The following is a 27,504-nucleotide window of genomic DNA, read 5'->3' as shown; positions in this document are numbered from 1 at the left end:
TTTTCTTGTACCTGTAACAATTGACTTTGAGGAAAATAGCAAAACATGAAAAAAGAAAAACATAAAATTGCCATTTCCTTTAAATAATGTTTTATCTCCTTATCCACAATTTCAAAATCCTCAACCTCTGAAGGGAAGTGTGTACTGTCACAACAAATAACAAAATCTGACATATACTGCAGGTATTTACCATCCTGAGCTATCCCATTTTTATTCATAGTTACCTATTTTTATTACATCAATATAATGAGCTTGGTTATAGGTCTAATTCATGTACCATAGTGTATGCAGATTCTATCTAGTCAATATAATGCAATAATTATAGAATAAATAATGTATACAGTATTAATTTATAAATCATTAAATAAAATATAATAGTGCATGATCCTAAAGGTTTTGTGTATGGAATAGGAGTTTTCCGGTAATTGGTCATTTGCTTCTCAGTCAAGGCTAACATACAAATGATAGACCTCCCTAAGAAAATCACTTAAAATATCTAGAATGAGTAACTTGTATAACAAGTGGAAAGCACTTTAGAAGGTTGCTACTATAAGCCAATGAGATATGTGCAGCAAACTGATTTTAGGTAAAAACTTATTACTAGAAACACATTGATTTGTTACGTTTTATGTTTTTATAAATTAAATAATCTCAATAATAATTTCCTAAAATAGGGGGGTGGGAAAAAAATAATAATTTCCTAAAATAGAACAATCACTATTCAAAAGGCAGATATTAAAATGAATAAAAACTTTACATATACTATGAATCCATGGGAGGAACAATAAATTGTTTTATAAAAATTTTACTAAATATCAGTGAACTGTACTCAAAAACATAAAGGTGGAGCAGTCAAATTGACTGAAAAATGAAACTTAACGTCCTTCAATTTATGGGAGAATCATTAGAATTTTAATATTATGCATAGGCTCAAAATGAAAAGTTGAAAAGCAATCATACAGGCAAATGGTAAACAAGAGAAAGCAGGTGATACCATACTTCTATCACATAAAAAAAATCAAGCTAAATAAAAAGAATCAGAAGAGTTATACATTATACAATATCTAAGGATCAAGTGATCAGCGTTTAACATTTACTGATATATATTCAGTAAGTGAAGGAACATAAGTATATATATATATATAAAGTAATTGGGACATAAAGTAACTAAAGAGAGATATCTTCTGCATCTAAAATTTAGCACATTTTAATAGTCTGTTCTCACCATTGATTAGAGAGAAAATCAATAAGGAAACAACAGACTTGTGAGAATTTGAAAGAGCTCTACGTAATGGACTCTTTTTTGTCATACTCTAATATCAAAAATATAAACATCATATTCTAATGCACATGAAACATTCATAAGCATAGACCACGTGGTAGGAAACAAAATATATGTAAATAAACAATAAAGATTCAAATAATATCAATATTTAAATAATAACAAGATTCAAATAATATCAGATCACAATGAAGTAATACTAGAAATCAAAAATAAAAATAAATTGTGGCTGTAGCAATAGCACAGCGTGTAGGGCATTTGCCTTGCATGTGGCCGACCCAGATTAGATTCCCATCACCCCATATGGTCCCCTGAGTACCGCCAGGGGTGATTCCTGAGTGTAGAGCCAGGAGTAACTCCTGTGCATCGCCGGGTGTGACACAAAAAGAAAAAAAAAACAAAAAAACAAAAACAAAAATAAAAATAAATATAAAGTAACACAATGGGAGTCTAACACCCAGGGATAGTAGAGGAAAGAACCAAAAGGATTGTTCCATGGCTTGGAAGCCAGCCTCACATGCTGGGGGGAAAAGGCAGCTAGGATAGAGAAGGGAACACCAAGTAAAGGATGATTGGAGAGCCCTCACAGGATTGGAGATGCGTGCCGAAAGCAGATTACAGACCGAACATGATGGCCACTTAATACCTATATCGCAAATCATAACACCCAAAAGGAGAGAGAGTGCCTGCCACAGAGGCGGGGTGGGAATTGAGGGGATGGGTGGGAGGGAAACTGGGAATTGGTGGTGGAGAATGGGCACTGGTGGAGGGATGGTACTTGATAGTTGTATGACTGAAGCATAAACACGAAAGTTTGTAAGTCTGTAACTATACCTCACAGTGATTCATTAAAAAAAATTTAAAAGGAAGAGAAAAAAATAAAAATTAATCTGGTGTGTGTGGGATATTTGGAGACTAAATAGTGTGCTATTAGATGACCATTAATCAATCAGAAAGTAGAATAGAATTCAGAATCCCAAATTGAATCTAATGATATATGATATAGTCAATTTATGTCAAAATAACCAAGAGAAAAAACAAGAGAAAGTTTTTCCACAAATAATGTTGAAAAAATTGGATATCACAAGTAAAACAGTTAAATTGGACTAGACTTTCACATTATTCAAAAAAGCTGTAAAAGTTAGTTTGAACCCACAGTATACACAAAAGAAATGACAGGCAAAGAATCCCATGAAACAGTTTCGAGGAGTACAACTCCATTAGGACTGCAGTGATAGCACAGCGGGTAGGGCATTTGCCTTGTATGTGACCGACAAGCTACTGAAAGTATCCCGCCTGCACGGCCAGGACCTGGCAAGCTACCCGTGTCGTACTGGATATGCCAAAAAACAGTAACAACAATTCTCACAATGAAGACATTACTGGTGCCCGCTCAAGCAAATCGATGAACAACAGGATGACAGTACTACAGTGCTACAACTCCATTAGTAGGGGGGGGTAAATTAAAAATGACTTAATATAATTATATATACATATATACATATACACAGTGAATACTACTCAATTACATGAAAAGATAAAATATTGGTTCTCTTATAGATGGACCTGGATATTATGATAAGCAAAATCACTGCAAGAGAAAGCAAATGTTGAGAGATCTCAAGCACAAGTAGTATGTGAACAAAGCAAAGGATATATTCTATTTGCAATTAAACCAGACATACAAACTCTGACGACAGACTGAAATTTCCAAAGAGCTGGTTGGGTAGAGCTGAAAGGGTCTCATGTACTGCAGTGTGAATATAACGGCACTTTAGTACCCCTAAAATACAACAGCATTAATACTTTTGTAAGCTAAAGCTCAATTAAAAAAATTGAAACATATGTCTATATCTAATCTAACCACCATTTCTAATCAGAAATGCAGCATTTTTGATTTTTCACAAAATTATTGCCTCTGTAGTTATTTTTCCACAGAAGTATGATAATAACTTTGAGGGGTATATAAGTTACACATTTTTAAATTAAAGTTTTCTTTTTATTTATTATGAGTAGTGATTGGGATTTCAGAAGGTCTCAGTCAAGAATTCTACCACATTCAATAATCACTACTAAGGGTGGAATAGATATCTAACTGACAGCAGGTGGGAAGAATAGGGATTGGAAAGTTATTATAAAAGATATGACTGAAATACAAGTCTCTCATTTGGGTTTGAAAATATAGTTTCTTGCTTTTCAGGGTCATGGGTTGTTCTCATTCCCCGAGAAGCATGGTGTACCTATGGTCCACCCTGGCCTCTGTAAATAATACACTTTTTGTAATTTTCTTCATATTGCCATTGATACATTCTAGTTTTTAAAGATAATTCAATACAACAGATTCTTGGAATCTGAGAAGCTTTGGAAATGTATAGATCTAATTTGCATGGGAGAGTGGGAAAAGGAAAGAAGTCAAGAAATAAAATAAATAAGGAAAAATTGTGATGAACAAACAATGGCTATGATACCTGCTCTTTCTTTCACCAACATCAGAAGGGGGATCAACTGTTCTCAGGTGACACTGAGAGTCAAGTCCAGAACCATGTCAACCTGTGACTTTACATAAATTACATGACTTGTTTGTCCCTTAGGAACCTCTTTAAGTAACAAACAATAAACACTGTACATATTTTCCATCTACTTTATTAAAAATCATTTGAAAAACACACAATACATTAATATTATTATTTTACTAACAGAACTAAAATATAAAGTAAACAAAATAAACAAATGTTAGATAACTCCGATTTCATGCCTTACTTTCTCTTTTTAACATCTAGTAACTTTTATTATTTTCTGTTCATCTTGACTACTCTCCCTTCCAAAGGATTTGTTTCCTGCATATGAGTAAATAAACCCTAATTACCACATGTTAAGTAGCACTTGTGACTGAATTTGTCTCATTTGCTGTTTACCTCCATACTTTTTGAACATACACTTTTCCTAGCCCAAAAAAGCTTTTTACATCTATGGTCTAAGCTTCAAGCACTGAGTCACCAATTAAGATTTATCACCACCATTTCATTTCGATAACTTCACCTCTCCTGCTAATCTTTCTCTACTCCTCTAGATATCTTTCTATATCTTCATTTATCTTTATAGATTGTCCTCTTATGTTTTGTCATATGGCTTTCTGGCTTCTAAATAAAACTAGCAAAGATCACAGATCTGTTTAAATTTGGGCACCTGTTTAAACAACCTAGGTGTCCAAGAATTTATACGTGGATAAAGATACTGTAGCATATATACGTAATGGGATACTAACTGGCTATGAGAAAAAGCAAAATTATAAAATTTGTCACTATGTGATTGGAACTAGAGGATAAAATACCAAGTGAAGTGAGTCAGAAGGAGAAGGACAGATGCCGAATGATCACTCATATTTTGGATATGAAGAAGTATAGTAAGGAATAACAAGCTGTTGGAAGTAACAGAACCTGAGAACTGATCTACAGAACCAAGCTTACTAAAGATGGGAGGTAGAAAGGAAATGGGAAGCGACCCTGATACAATTACAGAGGCAAGCAGAAACTCGGAGGGAGGGCATGGTAAGAATGAAACTCAATGTTAACAGTGTTGTGAATCACAGTTCTTCAAATTTTTAAAAAAAGGTATAAATCTGTCAACGATTTATCCATCAATTCAACAAATATTGGTAAAGTACCTAAAATAGTTCAGACTCCCTGTTGGGTTAAGCATGTAAAAACCTGTGCTTCTAGTGTTCCCAGCTCATTTTATTGCCTGGCATAGATGGAAGCCTTATACATACATTTTACTGAATGCCAGGAAAAATGCGTGTGTCATACTAACATTTTTCAGGTTCTGTATTATTCCATTGGTGTCCATCAGATTTTAATAGGGGAGGATATTTGATAGAACTTGCCCAGACCAGCCAGAACTCAGTGATAGATTACTCTATTCTGACAGACCTGACTCATTTTTATTTTTATGTGCCACTGTGAAAAAAAACAATTTTCCTAAAGGAACAATATAGCTTAATGAACTGAAACATTTAAAAAATGTCCCCAAGGTAAAAACAAACAAATAACCTCAACGCTCTATCAGCAAAACCATGGATTTTGTGATTCTTGAGGAACAAAGAAGCATAAGAGCTATAATTTATACTAGCAGCTTTATTTTCTCTATTTACTGCAAGACATTCTAAGCCTAAGTCTCCAGGAGAAAATGTGTGAGGAAATGGAGCAACAGAAGAAGAATATGTATAAAGCAATACCAAATATCTTAAGATTATGCTTAATATAAAGAATTTATTTAGAGGCTAATTATTTACTTATGTATACAGAAAATGTGAATAATCTCATAAAATGAGTACTACTTGCTATATATATAGTAATCTATCCCGGAGGCAGTTGGATTTGGATCTGAATTTACTTCTACAAAAAGTATTATGAATGCAAATACTATTTACTTATATAACTCAACAGAATAAGTGTCACTCAATATAACGACAACCGAATTTGCTTATTTTCTGGCAGTTATAAGCAATTAGGCAGGACTGAAGTGATTGCCATATAAAAACCTTCCTAATTCTTTAAGGTGTTTCTCACTCAGCACCATGGATAGCGCCATATGCCTTTGAATGCACACACTTTCTTACAACCATCTCTCTTCAGAGGCAGCCTTTTCAATCCTCTCCCCCAACAGCCCATATTCCATATAGAGATCTTTTTGAATTCCAAGTTACCATCTTAATGACAATTGACTATTTAAATTTTTGTTTTCAAGTCCCATCTTACTTTCAACTTGATATATCAAAATGGGTCATCTGTTTACAAATCTTGCATTTGGAATAAGAGGAAGTATTCAATTCAAGGTAGTGCAGTATAGTTTAGCCTGGCTCTTAAGATGGGTAAAGCAATTATTCATGGTGCTGTAAATTTTATATTATTTTAAAGTAGACTTCTTTTACACGAATCTTAGAAACACAATTCTCTTTTATTATGATGCTGAGATCCTAAAGACACAACTCTAGTATAAAAGGTAAAATAAAAATGGGAAAATCTCTTAATATTAAGTGACTAGACATTCATGGCCCAGGAAATAACTTGCAGAAATAACAGAATATATGGATCCAAAAGTGCTTTATTTTAAATTCCTCCACTGGGATAGACAATGATATGCTTTAGAAAAGTGGTAGTTGATGCAGAAAATGGCTCGAAGAAAGATATGCAATAATATTGAAGGCATAAAAGAATTTTAAAATATTTTTCAAAAACATACTGAGTAAAAAGCAATTAAAATTATATATACCATGATTTTAATGTACACATAAAATAAAAGCAAAGAACATTTTAATATTAATAATTGACTATTTTATGAACATTTTAAAGTTTACGTATTTGAATTGGTCATATAATTTCCATAAGATGTAGTTACATTTAACTGTACATCCTCATTTCTGAGTACAATTTATTTCTTTTCTCAGTGTCTTTCATGCTATGATTCATAGGAGCTCTTCACTCGCTTTCTTCCTCTTCCACCTGCCACCTGCAGTTTTAAACTCATTTTTAAAATCTGATTTTAAATCAGAACAAGCATCACATCTTCCACAAAACTTTCTTCAGTCAAACCAGGCTATGTCAAGTATCTCCTCTGAGATCACTTTTACTTTCTTCCTAGCACTTTTATACTTTGGCTACTTGTTATGTTCTCTAAGACCACAAGTGTAGGAGGGCTAGGAATATACCACCTATGTTCTTGCCCTACTGTCTACTGACCCATGGCAGAAGCTCATGGATATGTAATCACTGTCACTGTATCACTGTCATCCCATTGTTCATCGATTTGCTCAAGCGGGCACTAGTTATTCCTTATTCCTTATTCCACCCAGCCCTAAGATTTTAGCAGCTTCTCCATATTCATCTTTTCCAATGATTGGAGGCTCTCTCAGGATCAGGGGAATAAGACCTATCATTACTGTTTTTGGCATATCAAATACACCACGGGTAGCTTGCCAGGCTCTGCCCGTGTGGGCAGGATACTCTCGGTAGTTTGCTGGACTCTCTGATATATATATAAAACTCTCTATGATTTCTATGATTTGTTGCCTACTATCTGAAATCCATTAAATATGGTGTGGTAATTTCTATCCATTCATGGAAAATGGGTAGAAAGCAGCCTGGAGCATGGTGGCGGTTGGGTAGTGGAGGTTGGCTGCAGGAGCTGGGTCCCTTGGGGTGGGGAGGGTTCTCACCCATCCCCCTCTGGGGTGCCCCGAGTGAAAACAGCCTGGCACGAAGTCCTAGGTATGCAATAAATTAAACAAATACACTGGCAATAGAAGTATAAATGAGTTTATGGATGAATGGGTCAGTCTAAGGATGAACTCAGGAAGCATTTTGGATCACTCACAAAGGCTTTTTTTAAGAATGTGGTTGCAAAAGAGTTGAGAGGTGAACGCTATTTACCAAATGTTCTTCCTTTGATCCTGGGTGCTTAAGGTATATGATCATTCCCCACCTCCCCTTCTGGGATTGACATGAGATTGGTAGGAAAGAACACATCCTTCAAGTGATATCTTTCGACAATGTTCATCATTTTCCCCCATCATCTTCCACTGCACACCAAGCACTTGGTAGGAGGCACTGAAGTTTAAAAACAGGATAGGCACTAGAATAAAGGGATCTGTGCAGTCAGAATTGCCCACCTATATGATTTCCACTCAAGTTAATTCAAATTACAAATGGTTTTATGTTAAATAACAATAAATTGGGATTAGTAATCAAAATCATAATACTAATATAACTGGTGAGATGCAATTCATCGCTATGATGATTAAAAGACTATTATCTTTTAAATACATTTAATTAGAAAATAATTATTAATAACCGGTTTTAAGACAATTACTTCAATAGCACAGTTTGAATCATAGATTCTTTCATCAAGTGGAATGTGATGAACTGAAGAATGTGGTCATGGGTTGTTTACAATAAAACTGTCCACAGTACCTTTCTCAAAGTGAAACCCAAAGCATCCACCATGTGTTGAGTGAGCACTTACCTTGATTCCAAGTGCCCCAGGTAATCCAGGTGGTCCACGAAGTCCCTGAGGAAATAAACCATAGGAGGGTAACCATATTATCACCAGTGAGCATTTTCCCATTACAGGCCAAGGTAGGTGCACCCTATACTGATGGGTCTCAGATAAAATTCTGGTTCTCATGACCACTCTTACACAAGGAAAACAAAATGTGTGAATTCTGATGTTGTGTGACCTTGAACAAATCCCTATTTCTCTTTCCTAAGTATTGTCTAGGATAGATGTAAAAGTTTGTTTCATTCAGTTCCAATGTGCCACATTGATATGGGGCAGTTTTGAGACTAGATTTAACCAATGGCATATAAGCAAATGAGACTGATGCATGTCACATACAGGCATATGAGTCCTTGTGTTTCTCAGCAATCAGAAACATTTCTTAACTGTGAATCCTTTCATTCTGGTAACAAGATCCTTAAGGCACAAGAACAGTTAATCAAATCATGAATGTCAATATGTAAAACAAGGACCTTCTGCTAAACCACAGAGATTCTAGGGTTCTTTGTCTCTGCAGCAGAACTCACTAATACATCTAACTACACATTCAGAATTATAGAATAGCTACAAATATTCATATTTGCAACATCCTTATTGCTTACACTTATAAGTCTTCTGTCCTGCCTGGAATCCATTCCTTATGCTGTTATTCAAAAAAACATTCTTTTAGAAATTTTTCTTCTTCTCTGGTGTAGCCCTAACTCTATATATGGACCAAGAAGTCTTCTATGTGCACGCTTAAGGTTGTCCTGAACTGTGATTGTCTGCTTTGTAGTCTCGTAACATCCCAGTATCGTATCACATTTTATCCTACTTCCCTATGATTTACTCCATAGCCTGACACAGAATAAGCAGCTCACAATATTGAGTGGCCATGTCTGAAACATACTAGAACATACTGCTTTCCCCACCACAAATCATACCCTTTTGTAGTCAGCCCAACTCCAGATTACTACTCAGTTTCTCCAAATTTTAGCTAATGGGCCTTCTCTGAGAAGTTTTCAGAGAAAGCCCTGAACCTAATACTTACTGGTTCTCCATCTTTCCCCTTCCCAGGAGGCCCGGGGAGTCCAGGGGCACCAGGATCCCCTCTGAGGCCAGCGGGCCCTGGGCTCCCTTCTTCACCTGCTGCTCCCTGAAATGGAAATTAGGTAAGTTTCCAGCATCAATACCAAGTACAGCACAAGTTTTTCAGTGGTGAGCCAAGAAAACTAGGTTGGTAGGATACTCTGGATGTTTCAGAAAGCCTGTTCCGAGGATAAAGAGTGTAAAATATATAATAGATTAGATTGCTTTCCCCAAGTTTATTTACTGAAGGACTAGCCCTAGACCTGGATTGAAAAATAGGGTCTGGAGCGATAGTACAGCAGGTAGAGAGAGTGTTTGTCTTGCATGCATTGTCCCAGCATCCCATATGGTCCTCCCCGAGCACCGCCAGGAGTAATTCCTGAGTGCAAAGCCAGGAGTGATCGCTGTGAATCCCCAGGTGTGACCCAAAAAGAAAAAAAAAGTAATTGTAGATATAAACAATTTAGTTAAGATGAGGCTGGAGCGATAGCACAGCGGTTGGGCATTCGCCTTTCACGCGGCCAACCGAGTTCGATTCCTCCGACCCTCTCAGAGAGCCCGGCAAGCTACCGAGAGTATCGAGCCCCCGCGGCAGAGCCTGGCAAGCTACCCATGGTGTATTAAATGTGCCCAAAACAGTAACAATAAGTATCTCAATGAGAGATGTTACAGGTGCCCATTCGAACAAATCGATGAACAAAAGGATGACGGTGACAGTGACAGTGAGGTTAAACTCAAAGTGGTCCCTAGCCCACGATGAATGACATGCTAGTAGAGGGAGAGACTAAGATATAGTGTGTAGTGAGAAGACAATATGAAGACACTGGGAAAGACAGCCATCGATAAGCCAAGTAGAGAAGCCTGAAAGAGACAGTCTTACAATTCTGATACCACCACACTGATTTAGAACTCTCAGACAGAATGAAAACGGAGAGAGAGTCCATGTCTATTCTTTAGTCCACCTAGTTTGTGATACTGTTTTTAAAAGAGGGCTATAATTGGGTTTCTAGTGGAAAAAAATTCACCCAAGACAAGAATCTGCTGACTGAGTGACTTATAGGGGTCCCTTCATTTTTCCACCTCCTTTTAATTTTTTTTAAATATCTATTTTGAGGTCATACCCAGTGATGGTCAGAGTTTACTGTTGGCTCTGTGGTCAGGGATCATCCCTGAAGGTGCTTAAGATACCATATGTGGTATAAGGGATCAAACCTAGGTCTATGGCACTGCAAGACAAGCATGTTACCCACTGTACTCTCTCTCGGGCCAACTACATTTCTTCTTGATCTTCATAAGAGAGCCGATAACTTTCACCTCCTGATACTGCTCATTTCTTTGTTGTAAATGTCTATTAGATAGCATGTCTTTACGTCTTTTAATCAAGATACATAGCACTTTCTTCAATCTCTCAGACATTTAATACTCAGAGTTGGAACTCTCTGGATCAAATCTCCCCATCATAGATAGACCTTTTAGTTATCTGAACACAGCTCAGGTTTTGAAGTGGTGAGAAGGGGGGAGGGGAAAGGGGAGTGCAAGGATAAAGAATGTCAGGATTTGATGAGTGAAATGCCAAGCAAACGCTTACCTTTCTGACCACAAAGCTTACAACCCCCATATGCTAGCCCTGCTGAGGAAAGAGGATTTGGTCACAGACTCTTCCAGAGAGGGTTACCTTGGTTCTAAGAGCAATGTTATGCTGTCAGATATTCACAGATAAAGAAGAAGTGAGTGAGCATGGTCAGATGATCAGAGACAGGACTGGAGAGGACCGTTTCCCAAGACTAGGGCAGAATGAGTACCCCAGTCCCAAGCCAGACATTGGACAATTGGTCAGGTGTTGGCCAGGTTCTCTTAACAATCAGTTCAAATTCCCTCCCAAATCTACCCAGATTTGGTTCTTTGGGTCACACCTGGCGATGCACAGTGGTGCTTGGGGGACCATATGGGATGCTGGGAATCGAACCCGGTTTGGCTGCGTGCAAGGCAAATGCCCTACCTGCTGCGCTCTTGCTCCTGGGAGGAAGCGTGAAGTGGGTCTTGGCTCTCACCAGGAATTTCTGCTCACACAATGGGAGGTGTTTGGCTCCCCCTAGAGGTTGTATGTGAATTTTTTTGTCTGCTCAATGAATCAACAAACCTCACATAATTTTAGTTACCTCCATTCAAGTCATCAGCACCTCATGTATAATGGGTTCAAAATATAAAATGGCATCGTAGACTGGTACACTCAATGAAATAGAAGGGTCAGTAAAGCTTTTAGGTGAATAAGCTGGTGCAGTAGGTGAAGAGAAAGCCAGGCTTAGAAGTAGGCACTGTGTGTCTTACCTTCTCCCCACGCTCCCCATCTTTTCCAGGGGGGCCTCTGATGCCAGGAGGACCCTGAAAAAATGTCATAAACATGTGAGTTTCAAGACAGACAGGAGTTCCTGTCTATGTTGATAGAAAAGAGTCATTTTGGCAACAGCTTTGCTCTACTCATCCCTCTTTCCTAAGAGACTCCACAGCAATACTTGCCTTTGTCTTTTTTTTTTAATCATTTTGTTGAATTACCGTGAGATAGAGTTACAAGATTTCATGTTTGAGTTACATTCATACAATGATCAAACACAAATTCTCCACCAGTGCACATTCCCCACCACCAACCTCCACAGTATATACCCCCATCCCACCCTCCCCCTTGCCTCCATGCAGACAATTCCCCCATACTCTCTCTCTGCTTTTGGGCATTATGGTTTCCAATAAAGATACTTCCCTTTGTCTTAAATAACCCTCCTGGCACCACTGTATGCACACTGTGGCACATTAGGGACCCATATGTGCAATCATAGTCGGTCTGAAGCTCTGACCCACTCCTAGGTGGTAGAGGAAAGGGAAGTTCCCATGTAGAGCAGACCCCCTTGCAACAGAAACCTCACTCGCCAGTGCCTCTGAAGTCTCCTGATTCTGGACAAGGTTCAAGTGGGAAAAAAAAGTTTTATAAGCAGGTAGTGATATATCTGTCTGATAGACACCCCCTCCGGGGACACATGCAGGATGCACACCAGGGACAAAGGAGCTAAGATATATGTACAACTTGCTGCTCAGAACTACATTTGGTGGTGCTATTGGTCATGTGTCATGTGCCTAGCCAGTTTCTAGAGCCCATAAAAAAATTCTCTGGCAGACAAATGCAGGGTTCGCTGCTATTTCCACTGCAGCGATAGTAAAATATGTGCCAACTAGTACAGGTATTATTCAGTCTCCCTATACTTTCATTTCCTCCTGTGTAAAATGGCAACAATCACATGCAATTCCCAGGATTTCTGGATTACGCACATTAACACACATAAACCACTTAACTTAGTGTTTGATTTATATAAAAGTAGAGTACTTGACTTTTAAACCGCCAAATTATTATCCATAAAGGTGGATGACTGACCGGGACTAACCTCATTCTATTTCAGGAACGCAAATTCTCTGTTGAACTTGACTATGTACAATTGGGTGTTTTATTGAATGAATTAAAGTCAAAATCAATATTCATGGTGGATCTTAAAGCTAGTCCATTAGCAGATACCTCAGGCCACATACTGACAATTAATTTCATTGAGTTAAATGTCCTGGGATGTTAAAGGTAACTCAGCTCAACCCATTGTCTTTAATATGAAATAAAACTGTGGATGTCTTAAGGAAAGACAGAGACCTGGAAGCCTGTTAAGGCAGAGTTCTGATTAAAATGCAAATTTCTAAACAGCCCTTTGACTTCATGAGGTTCACTGTTCCCTTAAAGCAAATTATGATGCAAATCCTAGCATCAGTGACATTTACAGGCTTCCTGAAGTTTCAAAAAAATTCATTTATTCCTGAGTCCTAATAAGATGCCTGGCATCTTATATTGGTAGCTTTTTATGTGACTTTTATATGGACATTAAATTTCCCTTTGTAAACTAGAAGAACATCTATATCCCTGAGGTTCAGGTAGGATAACTTGTTAACTAGGTGAAAGGGTATTGTGGATCCACAACCAGTGCTCTCATTGCTCCAGTCTCATACCCCTACTACTCACCATACTTCCCGGGGGGCCACTGGGACCAGGGGCACCGACAAGTCCAGGAGTGCCCTGTGTAAAGCAGAAGACATGTAGAAAGACCCTTTGATTTTAATATAAGAAATTATCCCAGTCTTTCCCCCAGTCTTGATTCCTGTCATGCTGTATTGTCAAAACCAATTCTAGACAGCCATGACCTTTAGTGATGAGATCAAGGTCTTCCATATTGAGTAATATAGTAAATCCAAAGAGAGTCGGATCCTGGTATAAGAATGGGAGGTGAAAATGTAAAAGGAATTCTGTAAAGTTCTTAAGACCAACACACGGAGGAGAGAGATGTGGAAGGATGGGAGAAGGGAGAAACAGAGATGACTGCCAGGCACTGCCATGGCAGAGGATCTTAGGTTGGGGGTGATTTTTATCTTTAATTCATGGAAGAAAGGAGACAATTATATGGAACAAATTGTTCAGAATCGAGTTGAAGAGAAAACACCCTGCAGTGGTGAAGAAAGCAGTTGGCAGAGACATGAATAAGCCCCAGAGACCACCGCACTCTGAAGGCTCGAGTTCCCAGCTTCCCAGAGAGCAACAGACACAGGAAAGCCAAAGTGTGTGTGCTCGTGCCTGTGTGTTGTTGGCGCGCGCGCGCGCGCGCGCGCGTGTACTGGCTTCGACTGGAAAATTCTGCCACCTAGAGGATTTGATTGGATTGGTGTTTGGGAAAAGCTTCCATGTGTCAGGTGGATCAAGGCCATGGAGATGGGAACCCCCAAAAGTATTGGGGGCTACTCAGACTATCCATCTGCTTCATCCCCCCTACCATGAAATTTCAAAATTAGAAAGCATATAGACTATGCAGTCTCCCTATCCCTCAGGACTTTGCCCTGGGCTCTCCATGAGTGTAGAGGAGTCTGCTATCGGCCCCCTTCTCTAAGGTGTCCACATAAGCCTTGGTTGACTCCTCTTAGTCAAATGCATGGATAGCTGCATCTCACAAAATCTCACAAAATCAGGACATTGAGGCATGTGTGAGCTGTAGTCCCAGGGGGATTGGTCTCTGTCTGTTCCTCTGATCCCACTCATATGCTCCTGAAGGACACAGTAGGTGTGATCCTTAATCTGCTGCCACAGTTCTGTGAAGAAGCCTGACCTCTGCCGGGCCACACCGTGTAACAGAACCCTCATGAGCCCTCTGCACACAAGTGCCCCATCGAAATCTTGGCCCCAAGGGTAGGCAAGGCAGTCACAGCATCAGAAGAACCCAGAAGGTGTGTGTGTTAAAGGCTCATGTGTTTCTCATGTGTGTCAGCGGCTCATACCGCATTATGTATGCACCCGTGTTTCAAACTGTGTGTATTTTGAGGTGGTCACATTTTTCAGAAGAACAGGCTGATCAGTGAGTGAGTGTGTGTCCATTTGTAGCATCTGCGTCTGTGTAAAGTAGATATCTTTTATAGGTTGAGCATTTAAACAAAGTCCCGAAGTTTAGAAGCCCAAAATATCTCTATTGGTACTTGATGCTCAAAGTACCCCAGACCCAAGCTAGCCATGTTAAGGATGTCAACTGCACTTACTTGGCCCCTTCGCCGTGAGCCTGCAGCTGTGAATGAAGAGTCAGTGCATTCAATATAGCACTCCCCGTCCCCTCCCCAACCCCAGGGCATGAGGACTCACAGGGCTTCCAGCTGCTCCAGGAGCCCCGGGAGTTCCATCTTGTCCTTTGACACCCTGCAATGGGAAAGAAACCCAAAAGAAAGATGTCAGCATCAATGTTGTCCTTAACCCAACAAGGGACAAGTTGTCACACCTTGCTCATTAGAGTATGTTGATCCCAACTGAAAGCTCCAGGAGCAGGGTTAGGCAGAGGCAGAAGCCACAGTCACGTAGCCCAGAGCTTGGGCTGTTCCATGTGACTATTTCTGTCATTACCCTCCCAGGACATAGGGGCCTGCTCTGGCCTTTTGGCTTTATGCCAGTGAACTTCAGTGGAATGGACAGACAGGTTCTGGATTTCTGGCCCATGGGATCCAGCCCAGACGCCTAGCTCCAAAGGGAACCCCCAAAATGGCATCCCGCTCCCCCCAAACTGGAAAACTTGACCAGACAGTGAGCCAGCTAAGAAGCAGAAAAAGAACCACAAAATCAAAATGCTGAAACACGTAGAGGGTAATTTAAGCCATCTCTGTAAGTCTAGGCAGGGACCGAAGAAGGTAGGGATGATTGCTCCTGAAAAGCTGTAGGGACCCAGGAATGTCATTTCCATGCTCCTCTGAGATGGAGAAGGAACCAGAACATCCAAGGGCATAAAGTCAGAACCTGTCCCTGGGGTGGTGTACTATGTGGGACAAAGGTGTCTATAAGACACTTGATCCCCAGGCCCCAGGTCCCAGGAGCACTCTTTGGTGATATATCTGAAAACCCAGAAGACAAGGGGGAGAGAGTAGCAGCACGGTGTTCTGTATGTCAGAACAGAAAGGAATTGAGAGAGTTTGCTTACCGGTGGTCCCGTGGGTCCCCGAGGTCCCAATTCTCCAGGATGACCCTGTGATCCCTGCAATGAAACAATCCTTGAATAAATTAGTTCAGGGCATAGAAACATATAATGATAGAAAGATGAAATCCTCAGGGAGGGTACCATAGGAGAGTTAAGGTGTTAGGCACTTGCCTCGTATGTAACCAACCACAAATTGATCTCTGGCACCACCTACGGTCCAATATGAAGGAGGCCCTGGGCATCATCAGGTATGCCCACCTCCCTAAAAACAAAAACAAAGGAACAGAAAAGAAACCCGGGTGGTGGGGGATCATTCAAACTCCAAGAACAGAAGAGGGGCTTGTCTTCAGGACCGAGGCTGTGGGTGTCAGCGGTTCTCAGAACTGCAGCTGCCTGTCTGGGGACCTTGAACCTGAGAGTGATCAGTCCCACTGAGTGCACAGTTAATGAGGGGTGGAGTTAGTGTGCAGGATGTGGGGTGAAGAGCACTCACCGGCTCCCCAGGCGCTCCGGGGTCACCTTTCTCTCCTTTCTGCCCTTGTTCTCCCTGTAGGTGTAAAAGCAAAGAGTAAAGCGGATTATTAATCCATGCACCACTCTTCTCTGCTACTGTGCACCAGATTTGGCCTATTCCCAGGAGCTTTCCTACTGCCTGGAAGAATCTCCCCTACTACATCACTGGACTCCACTCCAATGTTCCTCATCCTTCATTATCTAAGGTGGAAAATATGTATTCTTAAAAAGAAATTGAATTACAAATGGATACAATACCCCCCATTTCAGTCCCATCGAGCTACCTTTCTCCTCCATGGCATGGGTTGGGGAGCAGCTGCACCCTGATTTGCATGGTTTGATGACTGACCCTGCAGTTCAGTTTAGAACTGGATGGGCAGCAGCTGGTCATCACATGCTGATGGGAAGATTGCAGAATGTAGGAAAGACTTGGCCTCTTGTCCCAACTCTTGTCTTGATGGAAAAGCTGGTGAAGGAGCACTATTGGAAGGATGGGGATTTTGAATGATAGACTACAGATTGGATGCCAGCCTCAGGATGACATAATTTTTTAATTAATTTATTCTTTTATTGAATCAGGATGACATAATTAATATTTCTTCTTTCTATTTTTTTAGGACTGGAGCGATAGCACAGTGGGTAGGGCGTTTGCAATGCACGTGGCCAACCCGGGTTCGATTCCTCCGCCCCTCTCAGAGAGCCCAGCAAGCTGCCAAGAGTATCCCGTCCGCATGGCAGAGCCTGGCAGGCTACTCATGGCGTATTCAATATGCCACAAACAGTAACAACAAGTCTCACAATGGAGACATTACTGATGCCCTCTCGAGCAAATTGATGAGCAACAGTAGTGCTTTTTTTTTCACTGCTTAGTCAATAGATTTATTATTATCTTTGCAAAATCTCCATAAAAAATCATGGTTTGATTTTAGTTCTCAGCAACCTTCACTTGAGCTCTGAGGAAACTTCCTTTCTTCTGGGCTACCTGACCTTCTGGGCAATAGACATTGTGGGATGGTTCCACCTCTTCTTTTCAATTCCTCTCTTAGTTTCTTCTCATAAACAGCATTGGCAATGCAGCCACATCAGCTTCCTTTACATCTGCTCGTTTATGTTTGGAGTTCCACTGTCCTTAATATATTGAGAAAACTGTTTCTGGTAGGCATTTTCATCTTCTTTCATTAGTTAATGCTTACATATGCCCAATAATGTGTTTCCAATGTACTTCAGTGTTGAATTCCTTACTGTCTGAGTCATAGCCAGGGAATCACTGGATACTCTGAGGAATAGACAAGCTTCCATCTGCAGCTCTTTTCAGGGCCCCAAACACTGCTCTCAGTAGTTGTTCTAGTAATTCCTGCATCCAAATAGCAGGTGAAGGCACCAGATTGTCCTAAATGCTTTCCATATTATATTCATATCCAGCGCCCTCCATTTGGCCTTGATAAATTCTATCTATGCCAAATCTATTGAGAAGCCTGAGGGTCTGCAGCAGGCCAGTACAATATACTGCAGTGTAATTTTTCAGGCCAACTTTCACACTATACTTTGGACGTTCATGAGCATATGCTGCACGGACTATCACATCTCCTTCTATATGAGCATAAGCAATCTGGCAGATGTCTCAATTGGTGACACGGACTATCGTCCTATATTTTGGTGTGCTATATTAATTTTATCTTGGATTACAAACTTTTCCAAGCATAGTGATGATAGATTTTTGCCTTGCCATCTCCTAAATTTCACTTGTTTTCTCTCTCTCTCTCTCTCTCTCTCTCTCTCTCTCTCTCTCTCTCTCTCTCTCTCTCTCTCTCTCTCTCTCGTCTCTATCTCTCTCTTCATGTAGGATACTGCTATTTATTCAGCCACTGAGTAATCTGATTGAAGCATGCATGAACTCTGCATTACTTTTTTTATTTCTGAAAATTTTTAAAATATTTTTTTCATAAAGTTGTTCACAATAACTGCTTACATTCAACATTTCATCACCAACCCCACCATCACCATTACATGGAATCTTCCCACTACTACCCAATCTGCCCTTAGGCAGATGTTAAATAATTTATTTTATATTGCTTGCCATGAATACTATAGGTGTCACATGGCCACACTCCAGAAATCTAATTTTTTTTAAATTTTTAAGTGTTTGGGGTCCAAAAACATATCAGTGGCATGCTGCTCCTTCTAGGATTCATTTGTGAGTCTCTGAATCAGGGTCATTAAGTTGATTACGTGGTGCCCAGAAGCAGTTCTTGGGTTTAATTGCCAGAAAACCAGAAGGATGGAGAGAGTGGGGGAGGTTGCACAAGATAGATGGGGAAGGGCTTAAGCCTCTATATTTCAATTTAAGAGTAGAAAAACTGTGGACCAGGGTACAAATCTCCCTATCTATAGGTTCACATGGACTTGCTTTGAATTCTGACACATGCCATGCAACTTGGGGCAATATGGAACCAGATCTTCATTTCTTTGCCTGTAAAATGAATAAGTGATGTCTATTTCACACAGAGAATGCAGTAGCTGGGACAAGGTGAAGAAAGAGCCCATATGGGGAGATGGGCAGGTCTGGATCCAGTTCTGTGCCACAGGGCCCGGGGGAAAACAGGATCCAGGAAAGCACCAGCAGACTGGGATCCTGGTCCTTACTAAAGGAGCACAACAGCTGCCAAGGGAGAGGTGGGGTTCCTGCTTGCCAAAAGGCCCAAGGAAAGATGGAGGCACCTATGAATGTAGAAGGAAGTCCTATGAAGTTAGGGAGCCTGAATGCAGAGACTTTAAGGAGCAGGAAATTCTGATGAGGACCCCAGAAGCATCTCTAAGGCAAAGCTAACATTGGGTTAAGGAGATTGAGGTGGAATACTCGGAATCTTAGTGGAGAAGCCAGCACAGAAAGTCACTGTCGTTCACAGGTCATATGTTTTCTTCCCATGCAAGGACAAATCTGAGGACCTTGTCTTAGGAAGTCCCCACATGCCCCCCTTTCTCAAGTCACCTTTTAATTCCTAATACACTAGTGGACTAGAGTGATAGCACTGCGGGTAGGGTGTTTGCCTTGCATAGGGAAGACCCGGGTTTGATTCTTCCATCCTTCTCCGAGAGCCTGGCAAGCTATGGAGAGTATCCTGCCCCCACAGCAGAGCCTGGCAAGCTCCCCATGGCATATTCTACATGCCAAAAACAGTAACAACAAGTCTCACAATGGAGGCATTACATTGCTACAGTGCTACACTATCTAATGACTCTGAGTTAGTTTACCTGAAGTGACTGATTCTGAATCTGCAATTTACGTGTTAACCCTCCCATCCCCCACCTCCCACTAACCCGCTCCATTATAAAGCCTCTTGGGGGTTCTCAGTTGTAATTTACCAAAGCCCCAGGTTGCCTGCATCTGTTTGCTCCAGCTAAGGCTGCCTGTGCCTTGTCTTCCTTCTTTTGCTAACGACGACTAGGTTTATTCTCAGCTGACGTTTCCACACCAGACCCTGCTCTTTAAGAGCCCCAGCTTTATTCCTCACAAGCTGTCACCATAACCCCTCCACAGCTCCTGGGACAAACTGTCAGCCATCCCTAGGACATCCTCAGTCCCATGTGGTGTAGGAGGGAGGAGGAGCTGGAGTTTTTCCTCCCAGCCCTCCTCCTCTTTCTGCTATTTTTCTTTCTTTTTCTAAAAATTTTGGTGTTAGTAATTGAACACAGAGTCTCATGCATGCAAAATATGTACCTCTCCACTAACTCCATTCCTGACCTTTGTCTTAATTGAGCTGAAAACTTTGCAGCTCCTCTAAACGTCCCCAGATCCTGTACTGCAGGGATTCAAAAAGCACACATCTGAAGAGAGCAGAGGGAAGTCAAAGAAACAACACTTTCCCAAACCATCAATACCAACAAGGTTACCATGGCGACATAGCCAGTCCTAGGAGGTTCATGCAATTATCCTCAAAGAATTTTTTTTTCGTGGGATAAGGGGCACTTTTTTTGTTTTCATTAGAAAGTGATTTTGTGGCTTCCCCAAAGCTTGACCTGCAGGGAAGTGTCACTGTTTGGAAAAAAATCAGGGGAGACAAAGCAGGTTTCCAAACGCTCATGATGTGTCTTCATGCTGGATATCATCTTGTCTTGAACAGCCTCATTCAGGAGAATCCAGACATAAATGCTCAAGCTTAAGGGGTCCAGGGTGGGTCTGATAGAAGGAGACTGAGAGGACTGGAGAGGGGTGGGGAGGCAGTGAGTCCCAAAGATGGAGATAATTGACGTGGTATGTGATGGGGGCCTGCACCACCAGGAGCACTAGGTGGGCACAATAGCTCTGTCTGGGGCTTGCTATTTGACAACTTGATTCAGTATCCAATTCCACATGTCCAGGTGTTGAAAATCTCATGTTCTGTCCATCTCAGCTTCTTTTTGTGGCACAGCCACAGCTGCCCAATTGTGCTTATCCCAAAGGCATAGCTTGATAACCTCTGTCCATGCCGAATACTACTGCCCCCCTTCATTATTTGTTTTACTTCCAAAGAGTCTCAAAGTCCTCATTTCAGGATGATTTCAACAACTGGCCAATTTCTCTACCTGTTTCATTCATTACCATGATAGACAAGATTCCTTTTTTTTTTTTTTTTTGGCTAGTTATACCTACTTGATTCTGAATTTAAAAAAATAAAAAAGGATAAAAATAACCTCCCCAAAAAATGGACTTAATTCTCCAAGCCTTTTCCTTCACACATCAGGGGTCAGGTCCTCAGGCTTAATTAGAGCAGAACTTCATCTATGCAGACAGTTTCTGGCCTCAGTGTTGCCAAGTGCATAGAGACCCTGAGAATATTTACTTTCACAACGGCCACTTATTAAAAGAGGAAGAAACAGTTCCTCGAGGCTGCTGTGGTGGCAGACTTTCTTTCCAGGAAATACAGTCTTTAGAAGAAGCCACAAGCACGTTTCCATCTGCTTCACCCCAAAGCCATCCCCATTTTTCAAGTGCTCCCAACAATCTCTCTTAGACCTTCATTCCTGAGTCTCCTTCACCACTAGCATTTATTGTAACAGTTTCACTGGATTCTTCAATCTTTCACCATTTCGAACAATTCTGTTCTCAATACTACTAGTGTCTCTTTGTGAAGAATTAACTTTGCTTAGAGAGTTCTGGAGCTCTACCTCAACATTCAAGCTCTTCACTTTGTCCACCTGGCATTGGACTTAGCCCATTGTTGGTGTCTGTCATCACAAAGTCCCTTCCAAGGCCAGGTCTGAAGTCAGATGTCTGGCAGTGCTAGTGTGTTAGGATTGAGAGCGGGACCCAGATCACCCCAGCTTCAGGAACACAAGTGCGTCATCACAATCCAGGTTGAAGGCACCCAGAGGTTACTGCAACTTACCGGCATTATTGGGTGTGGTGTAAACAGAGATGTCTGAAAAGGAAAGCAAGAAAATGAGGAAGGTGTGATTCAGAGTAAAAACCTGCTTCCGAGAGGCTTCCAAAGTAAAAGAATACTGTTTCAACTTTCCCTGAGACATGATTAGTTTTTACAGCTAAGATCACTGTCTCAGAGCATTTTTTTTTAGGACTGGAAACATAAGGAGTTAGGTATGAGATGCCTGAAATCCTATGAACTCAAACCCTGTCATCCCACCTAACGTTGCGTGGCCTTAGGCACCTGTGGGTTTCCATGTTCTGAAAGGTCCGAAGGGGGTGAAACATGGTCCACTCATCACAACAGCACCCAGGACATCTGTTCCCACTTTTCTACTCTCCTTCCCAACAGCATCTTCGACTGTGACCAGCAAGACTACAGGTGACCAGGATTCCAAAAATAAAGCTCAGCTAAACTACTGGATTGCTGTGGGAAGAACTGTCCCAAAGATTTAGAAGGTCAAAGAAAGATAAAGGATAATAAGCAGTGTGACTTACGGTTCCTGGCAACCCCGGGGGGCCTGCTGGACCAGTCTCACCCTAGATGAAGAAATGAAAAAAGAAATAAAAAATAGAAAAAAGGAAAAATCGTGGGTATCTTTCCCAGGTCAAAGATTAATCCACTCTGCCTCTATCTAACTTTGATAAGTTCATGTAGAAAGGTAATAATAATTCAAAATTATAAAATATTTATTTATAAAAATCTTGCTTTTTAATTTTTTTCAGAAGTACTTATACAGATATGAGTAGCTGTGTATCATTTATCTCACTAGATACTATCCTCTACACATTTGGAATTAAGATGCCCCGTTATCTATCTTCCTATTGATGGCATTGGTACTGATGATGTTGATGTTGGCTGTACTGAGAAGCTTGTTTCCTTAGTACAAACATACCGAGTGTTGTAACACACTCCTTCACGAGACCCTCCAGCACTAGAACTTGAGCTCCCTGGAACCCAGACCCCTACATTGCTACATTGCATGGTTGAAGGGGTGAGGCTGTCCTGAGAGGCCTGAGAAGACAATTTACAGTCAGGTCAATAGTATACAATAGTATAGACTTAAGACATGAATCCCCTAAGCCTGAAAACCAAGGATACTATCACATATATATATATTGCTTTTTGGGTCACACCCAACAATGCACAGGGGTTACTCCTGGCTCTGCACTCAGGAATTACCCCTGGCGGTGCTCAGGGGACCATATGGGATGCTGGGAATCGAACCCGGGTCGGCCGCATGCAAGGCAAATGCCCTACCCGCTGTACTATCGCTCCAGCCCCCAACTATTTTATATTTTATCTTAAAAATCTCTGTTGACCTTTTTTTTTAATTTTTCAAAGTAATGACCAGAGTACACACAACTCGGAATTGTGTGAGAATGAGTGAGACGAATGAGATCTCACTGGTACTCAGCAGCCCAGTGAGGACAGTACTGGTACTACATTTGCCTTAAGGTCAGATGCTCACAGGGTTGCCATAGGCAGGAGGAACTACAGGGAGACGAAGAGGTTCCCAAAACCCATATTCTACCTGTGCGGCATTGGTGCCAGGACCTGAGGCCAGGCCTTAGAGACTTAGCCCAGGGTTAGGTCTGTCTGCAGTTTCCCAGGCCCATTTAGTGAACTAAATGAAACACTAGGGCTAGTACACAGAGAAGCAAGACTGATCTTAGGGGAGGAAACAAAAATGAGACGAAAATAAAGTGGTTCCATGGTTTTCTAACCTATTTTATTGTGAGAGAGTATTTAAATCCAGGTACTCTTTTAATATAATGGACTGGAGTGATAACACAGCGGGTAGGGCATTTGCCTTGCATGTGACCAACCCGGGTTCGATTCCTCACCCCCCCTCAGAGAGCCTGATATGCTACTGAGAGTATCTTGCCTGTGCGGCAGAGCCTGGCAAGCTACATGGCGTATTTCATATGCCCAAAACAGTAACAACAAGTCTCACAATGGAGATGTTACTGGTGCCTGCTCGAGCAAATCGATGAACAATGGGATGACAGTGCTACAGTGCAGTATTACTGGCTTAATATTTTTACTGTGTTAACTTGTTTAATCTTCACAGAATAGGCTCTTCACATAGAGGAGAAAGCTGCGATACATAAGCATTCATTCACCTGCCCAACGCCACTCAGCCAGCAGATGGTTGTGCCTGCCCTTAAATCTCTGAAGCCAAGCCCTTAACCATCAAGAGGCTTGCTTTAAGTATAATTCCAGAAGCTTCAGAAAGCAGACATTAATCCTGTGCAATTTTTACATTATCTGATGTTAATTTCCTGCTACTAGAATGCAGGTACCAGAACCAATCTCATTTGCACCAATGTGCTTACAGGCAGAAGTGCAAATGCTCAGGTCTGGCCATTTTTACACTTGAATTTCAAGACGAGTATTAAGGAGAAGTGTATCAGAGGAAAGAAAACCCTGAGCGTTACAGATTTCCTTTTGGGAACAGACCATCCACTGATCTGTGGGACAGGGAAGTTTGGGGCAGGGTAGGCTAGATGGGCAAGGACCCAGGAAGCACTCGGGCTTGAGAAGCTTGGCTGAAAGAGGACTCATAATTCTGGGAGCTAATTTGGGTTTGGGGTTCATATGTGAGCAGGAGATCAATTTTCAATAGTTCCTACTGACAAAGGAGCATTAGCATGTCTTCTTTCTACTACACCACTGGGCTTCAGCTGTATCTGGGCGGGGGAGGGTTGTGGAGTCGGAAAGCAGAAGAGGGGATATGTACACATTCAGAAGGAGGCTCTGTTACTTTAAAGTTATATTTAGCATGTTCTGACTTGAACTGTCTACTATTACATATTTCTCTAGAGTAAATGTATCAGATGCTTTTGAGACTTGAATGTGATTCTTCTACCCTGGCGCTGGAAATTCTGCCGAAGCAATAAAAGGGGTTTTTATGGTCTTGCTGAGTCCTTTGCATCCTGGAAATGAGTTTCTCGAATAAAAATGCCATTTCTGAAAAGTCTTAGTGAGCAGCAGGCCTGGATGGCTTATCCAAGCGAAGCCCTTTCCACTTCAGGTTTCTATTTATAGATCACAGGTTCGTCTACAGCAAATCATTGGTCATCAGCCAAAGATAGAGAAGGGGGATGCATCTTCTCTTAGAGGCAAGAAAGGACAAGGTCAAAAGGACAATGGAGAAGAATATGCAAAGGGGAGAACAGGGGTGAGCTGCAAAAAGAAAGACTGCAAGGACGCTGGCAGTGAGGGTGAGTATTCCTCTGCACCCAGTACACATGCTGTCCTGTCAGGAGACAGTGTTGGCTCTAGACTGTCATCAAAAGATTTCACTCCGCCGTGGTCTTTTCATGAAGTCTTGCGAGACTTTATTGTGAGACTTCATTGTTTGTTATATAACAAACAATGCCTCTGATTCCTCACCTATAAAGTGGACATAATAATTATCTATGTCAGGCTTGTCACAACCCATAAAGCATGCCCCAGACTCCTGATACAAAGTGTATCTACGACAAATACCTGGAAAAAGCCATAAGGCATTTACATTTGGTGACAACTCTCAAAGGTCGGTCTTAGAAGAGCCAATTTCATGCAGACAAGCTTGGCACAGGGAGTCTGCTAAGGTGCTCAGAATCCCCTGATGGGTAGAAGCAGTATGGTAACCAGGCCATCAAGCACTCTGAGTCCAAGTAGGGTGTCCTCTCCACTCCTCTGCAAATGTACAGATGCATAGCAGTGCTAATAATAACTGAGGATCAGACAAAAGCAGCAGCTTCCTACCTTTTCACCTCGTTCACCTTTCAATCCTGGGCGTCCAAGATCACCTTTCTCTCCCTACAGTAAAAAGTCGAATTAAAAATTAGAATTAAACAATCACATTTTTTAAAATTAAAAATAAATAAATAATTTAATTTATCTCGATGTCATCCTTGTCTCTTCCAGCTAAGAGCAACAGTATCTCAGAAAAAATCTTTCTTCTCCCCAACCTGCCCCTACCTATCATAACCTATCAGTTAAGGCTCCTGGAAGCCCTAAAGAGGAATCCTCCTGTGAGTTATGTGCAAAAGACCTAATTATCCATTTGCCGCTTGGCAGAAAACACTGTCCATGGTCCCCATCAATTTCATCTGAAGACGCACCATCCTTTCCAAAATATTTCTCAGCCCTTGTTCCAACATTCAGTCCAGAGCAGTCTATTCCCCCAGCCTTTTCTCATTCATAAACAATGCAAAATACTTTCAAAATCCCGTCAAATGTACCATGTTCCCCAAAATTACTAAGATCCATAAGGAGTTGCTTCCCATGTTTATTGGGGAGAAGGTGTGGTAGAAAGAAGCCTCAGCCCTTACCTGCTCTCCCCTCTCTCCTCTCAAACCAGGGAATCCTGGAGCACCGGGAAGACCTGCTGCCCCCTGCGGAAACAACATGGTGCCACTGCTGAGCAGGATCCAGCCAGGAGGCTCCCTGCAGGCCAAGGATCATGTGTCCCCTTCTTCCTGCTCCCCTGCCCATCAGAGACCTCTGGCTTAGTTGAGATGTCATAGAGCAGAAACAAAGAAATGAAGGATTGTGGATGCTCATTAGGACATCCCCAAAGTCTTTTATATTCCATCTTCCAGAAATCTTTGTTTTGCCTCTTTTAATGACTGGTTCCTTGTTGACCTTTAGCACGTAGTCCTATAAGTGCTAAATAATGTCATGTCACAGTCCTTTTACCTGTTATGAGAGGCCTCCCTGGGCTCTCTCCATATCTTGTGTATATATTACCGCTCACTGTGCCTGTTCAATTATTCTTGGATCACAATGGTAAACAGTGTCTTAGAGAGCAATGCACTCACAAGGCATGATGATATTTATCGGGCAAATATGTCGGTGCATGGGATGAATGTAATGACATCCAGAGACAAGTGATACAAGGTCTAGTGTTTAATTGAAATCAGTGGATTTAGAATACTATGAAGATATGGAAAACAGACCTTCTCTCCAGGTTGTCCTGGAAGACCTTGTTCCCCAACTTCACCCTGGAGATAAAAGAACAGACCCCATTATTTTTCTTTCACATTGACAGAGTTGTCTGCCATTCACAGCCAGTGCCACATACTCACAGTCTCTGCAGTCATGACACTTGATTCCCAAGCACATAACATGGTGATAACCTAATAGTCACAGGTCAAAAGAACAAAGTACACAATGTTTCTGGAGGAAGAAAGCTCCCCTGCACATTGTCCTTTATGATTTTTTAAAGGAAAATTCTAGACTGCATAAATAGATAGCTCAAAAAGACTAAGAAAATCCTTTGAATATGGAAGGTCCAGGTTTAACCCTGAATTGTTCATGATTCTCTGAGCATCAGAGAACAACCACCAGCACCAATCTGGGAGTGGCCACTAAGCATTGCCAGAGAAATAGCCCACACGCCAAAAGAAAATCTGGAATTGTCCTCAACGTTCATTCTAATGGAATCCATTCACCTTGAATCTAAACATTTAACAATTCAAAACAAAAATGAGCCAAGATTATGCCCTCTGTGTCTACTTCAACTCTTTTTTGCTACACTTGCAGAAAACCCAGACCCTATATATATAGGTCCAGCTTCTTCCAGAGAAGCTGTTAATGAACCATGCTGATGGGCTGTCCCCTGTTGTTGTTCAGATTGGAGTTATACACAGTCTGAGAACAAAGAAGC

General features: G+C 41.2%; 1 protein-coding gene and 1 pseudogene across 1 annotated transcript in view; both read right to left on the bottom strand.

Moving 5' to 3' along the window:
- The window catches only part of COL22A1 (collagen type XXII alpha 1 chain), a 259,447-nt gene that overhangs the window by 107,029 nt on the left and 124,914 nt on the right, over positions 1-27,504 (bottom strand). Inside the window, exons 27-38 of the mRNA XM_004602595.2 lie at positions 26,795-26,839; positions 26,168-26,230; positions 25,599-25,652; positions 22,340-22,381; positions 21,807-21,839; positions 16,421-16,474; positions 15,931-15,984; positions 15,108-15,161; positions 13,452-13,505; positions 11,732-11,785; positions 9,366-9,470; positions 8,303-8,347 (exon numbers count right to left, since the gene is read on the bottom strand). Of these exons, the coding sequence (XP_004602652.2) occupies positions 8,303-8,347; positions 9,366-9,470; positions 11,732-11,785; positions 13,452-13,505; positions 15,108-15,161; positions 15,931-15,984; positions 16,421-16,474; positions 21,807-21,839; positions 22,340-22,381; positions 25,599-25,652; positions 26,168-26,230; positions 26,795-26,839 (657 nt within the window). The remainder of the gene's footprint in view (positions 1-8,302; positions 8,348-9,365; positions 9,471-11,731; positions 11,786-13,451; positions 13,506-15,107; positions 15,162-15,930; positions 15,985-16,420; positions 16,475-21,806; positions 21,840-22,339; positions 22,382-25,598; positions 25,653-26,167; positions 26,231-26,794; positions 26,840-27,504) is intronic.
- LOC105943538 (60S ribosomal protein L5-like) lies at positions 17,366-20,334 on the bottom strand (annotated as a pseudogene).

Source organism: Sorex araneus, chromosome 2 (genome assembly GCF_027595985.1).
Source record: "Sorex araneus isolate mSorAra2 chromosome 2, mSorAra2.pri, whole genome shotgun sequence".
Classification (NCBI taxonomy): Eukaryota; Metazoa; Chordata; class Mammalia; order Eulipotyphla; family Soricidae; genus Sorex; species Sorex araneus.
Note: the sequence above shows the minus strand (reverse complement) of the source record. Positions and strands in the feature narration are given on the sequence as shown.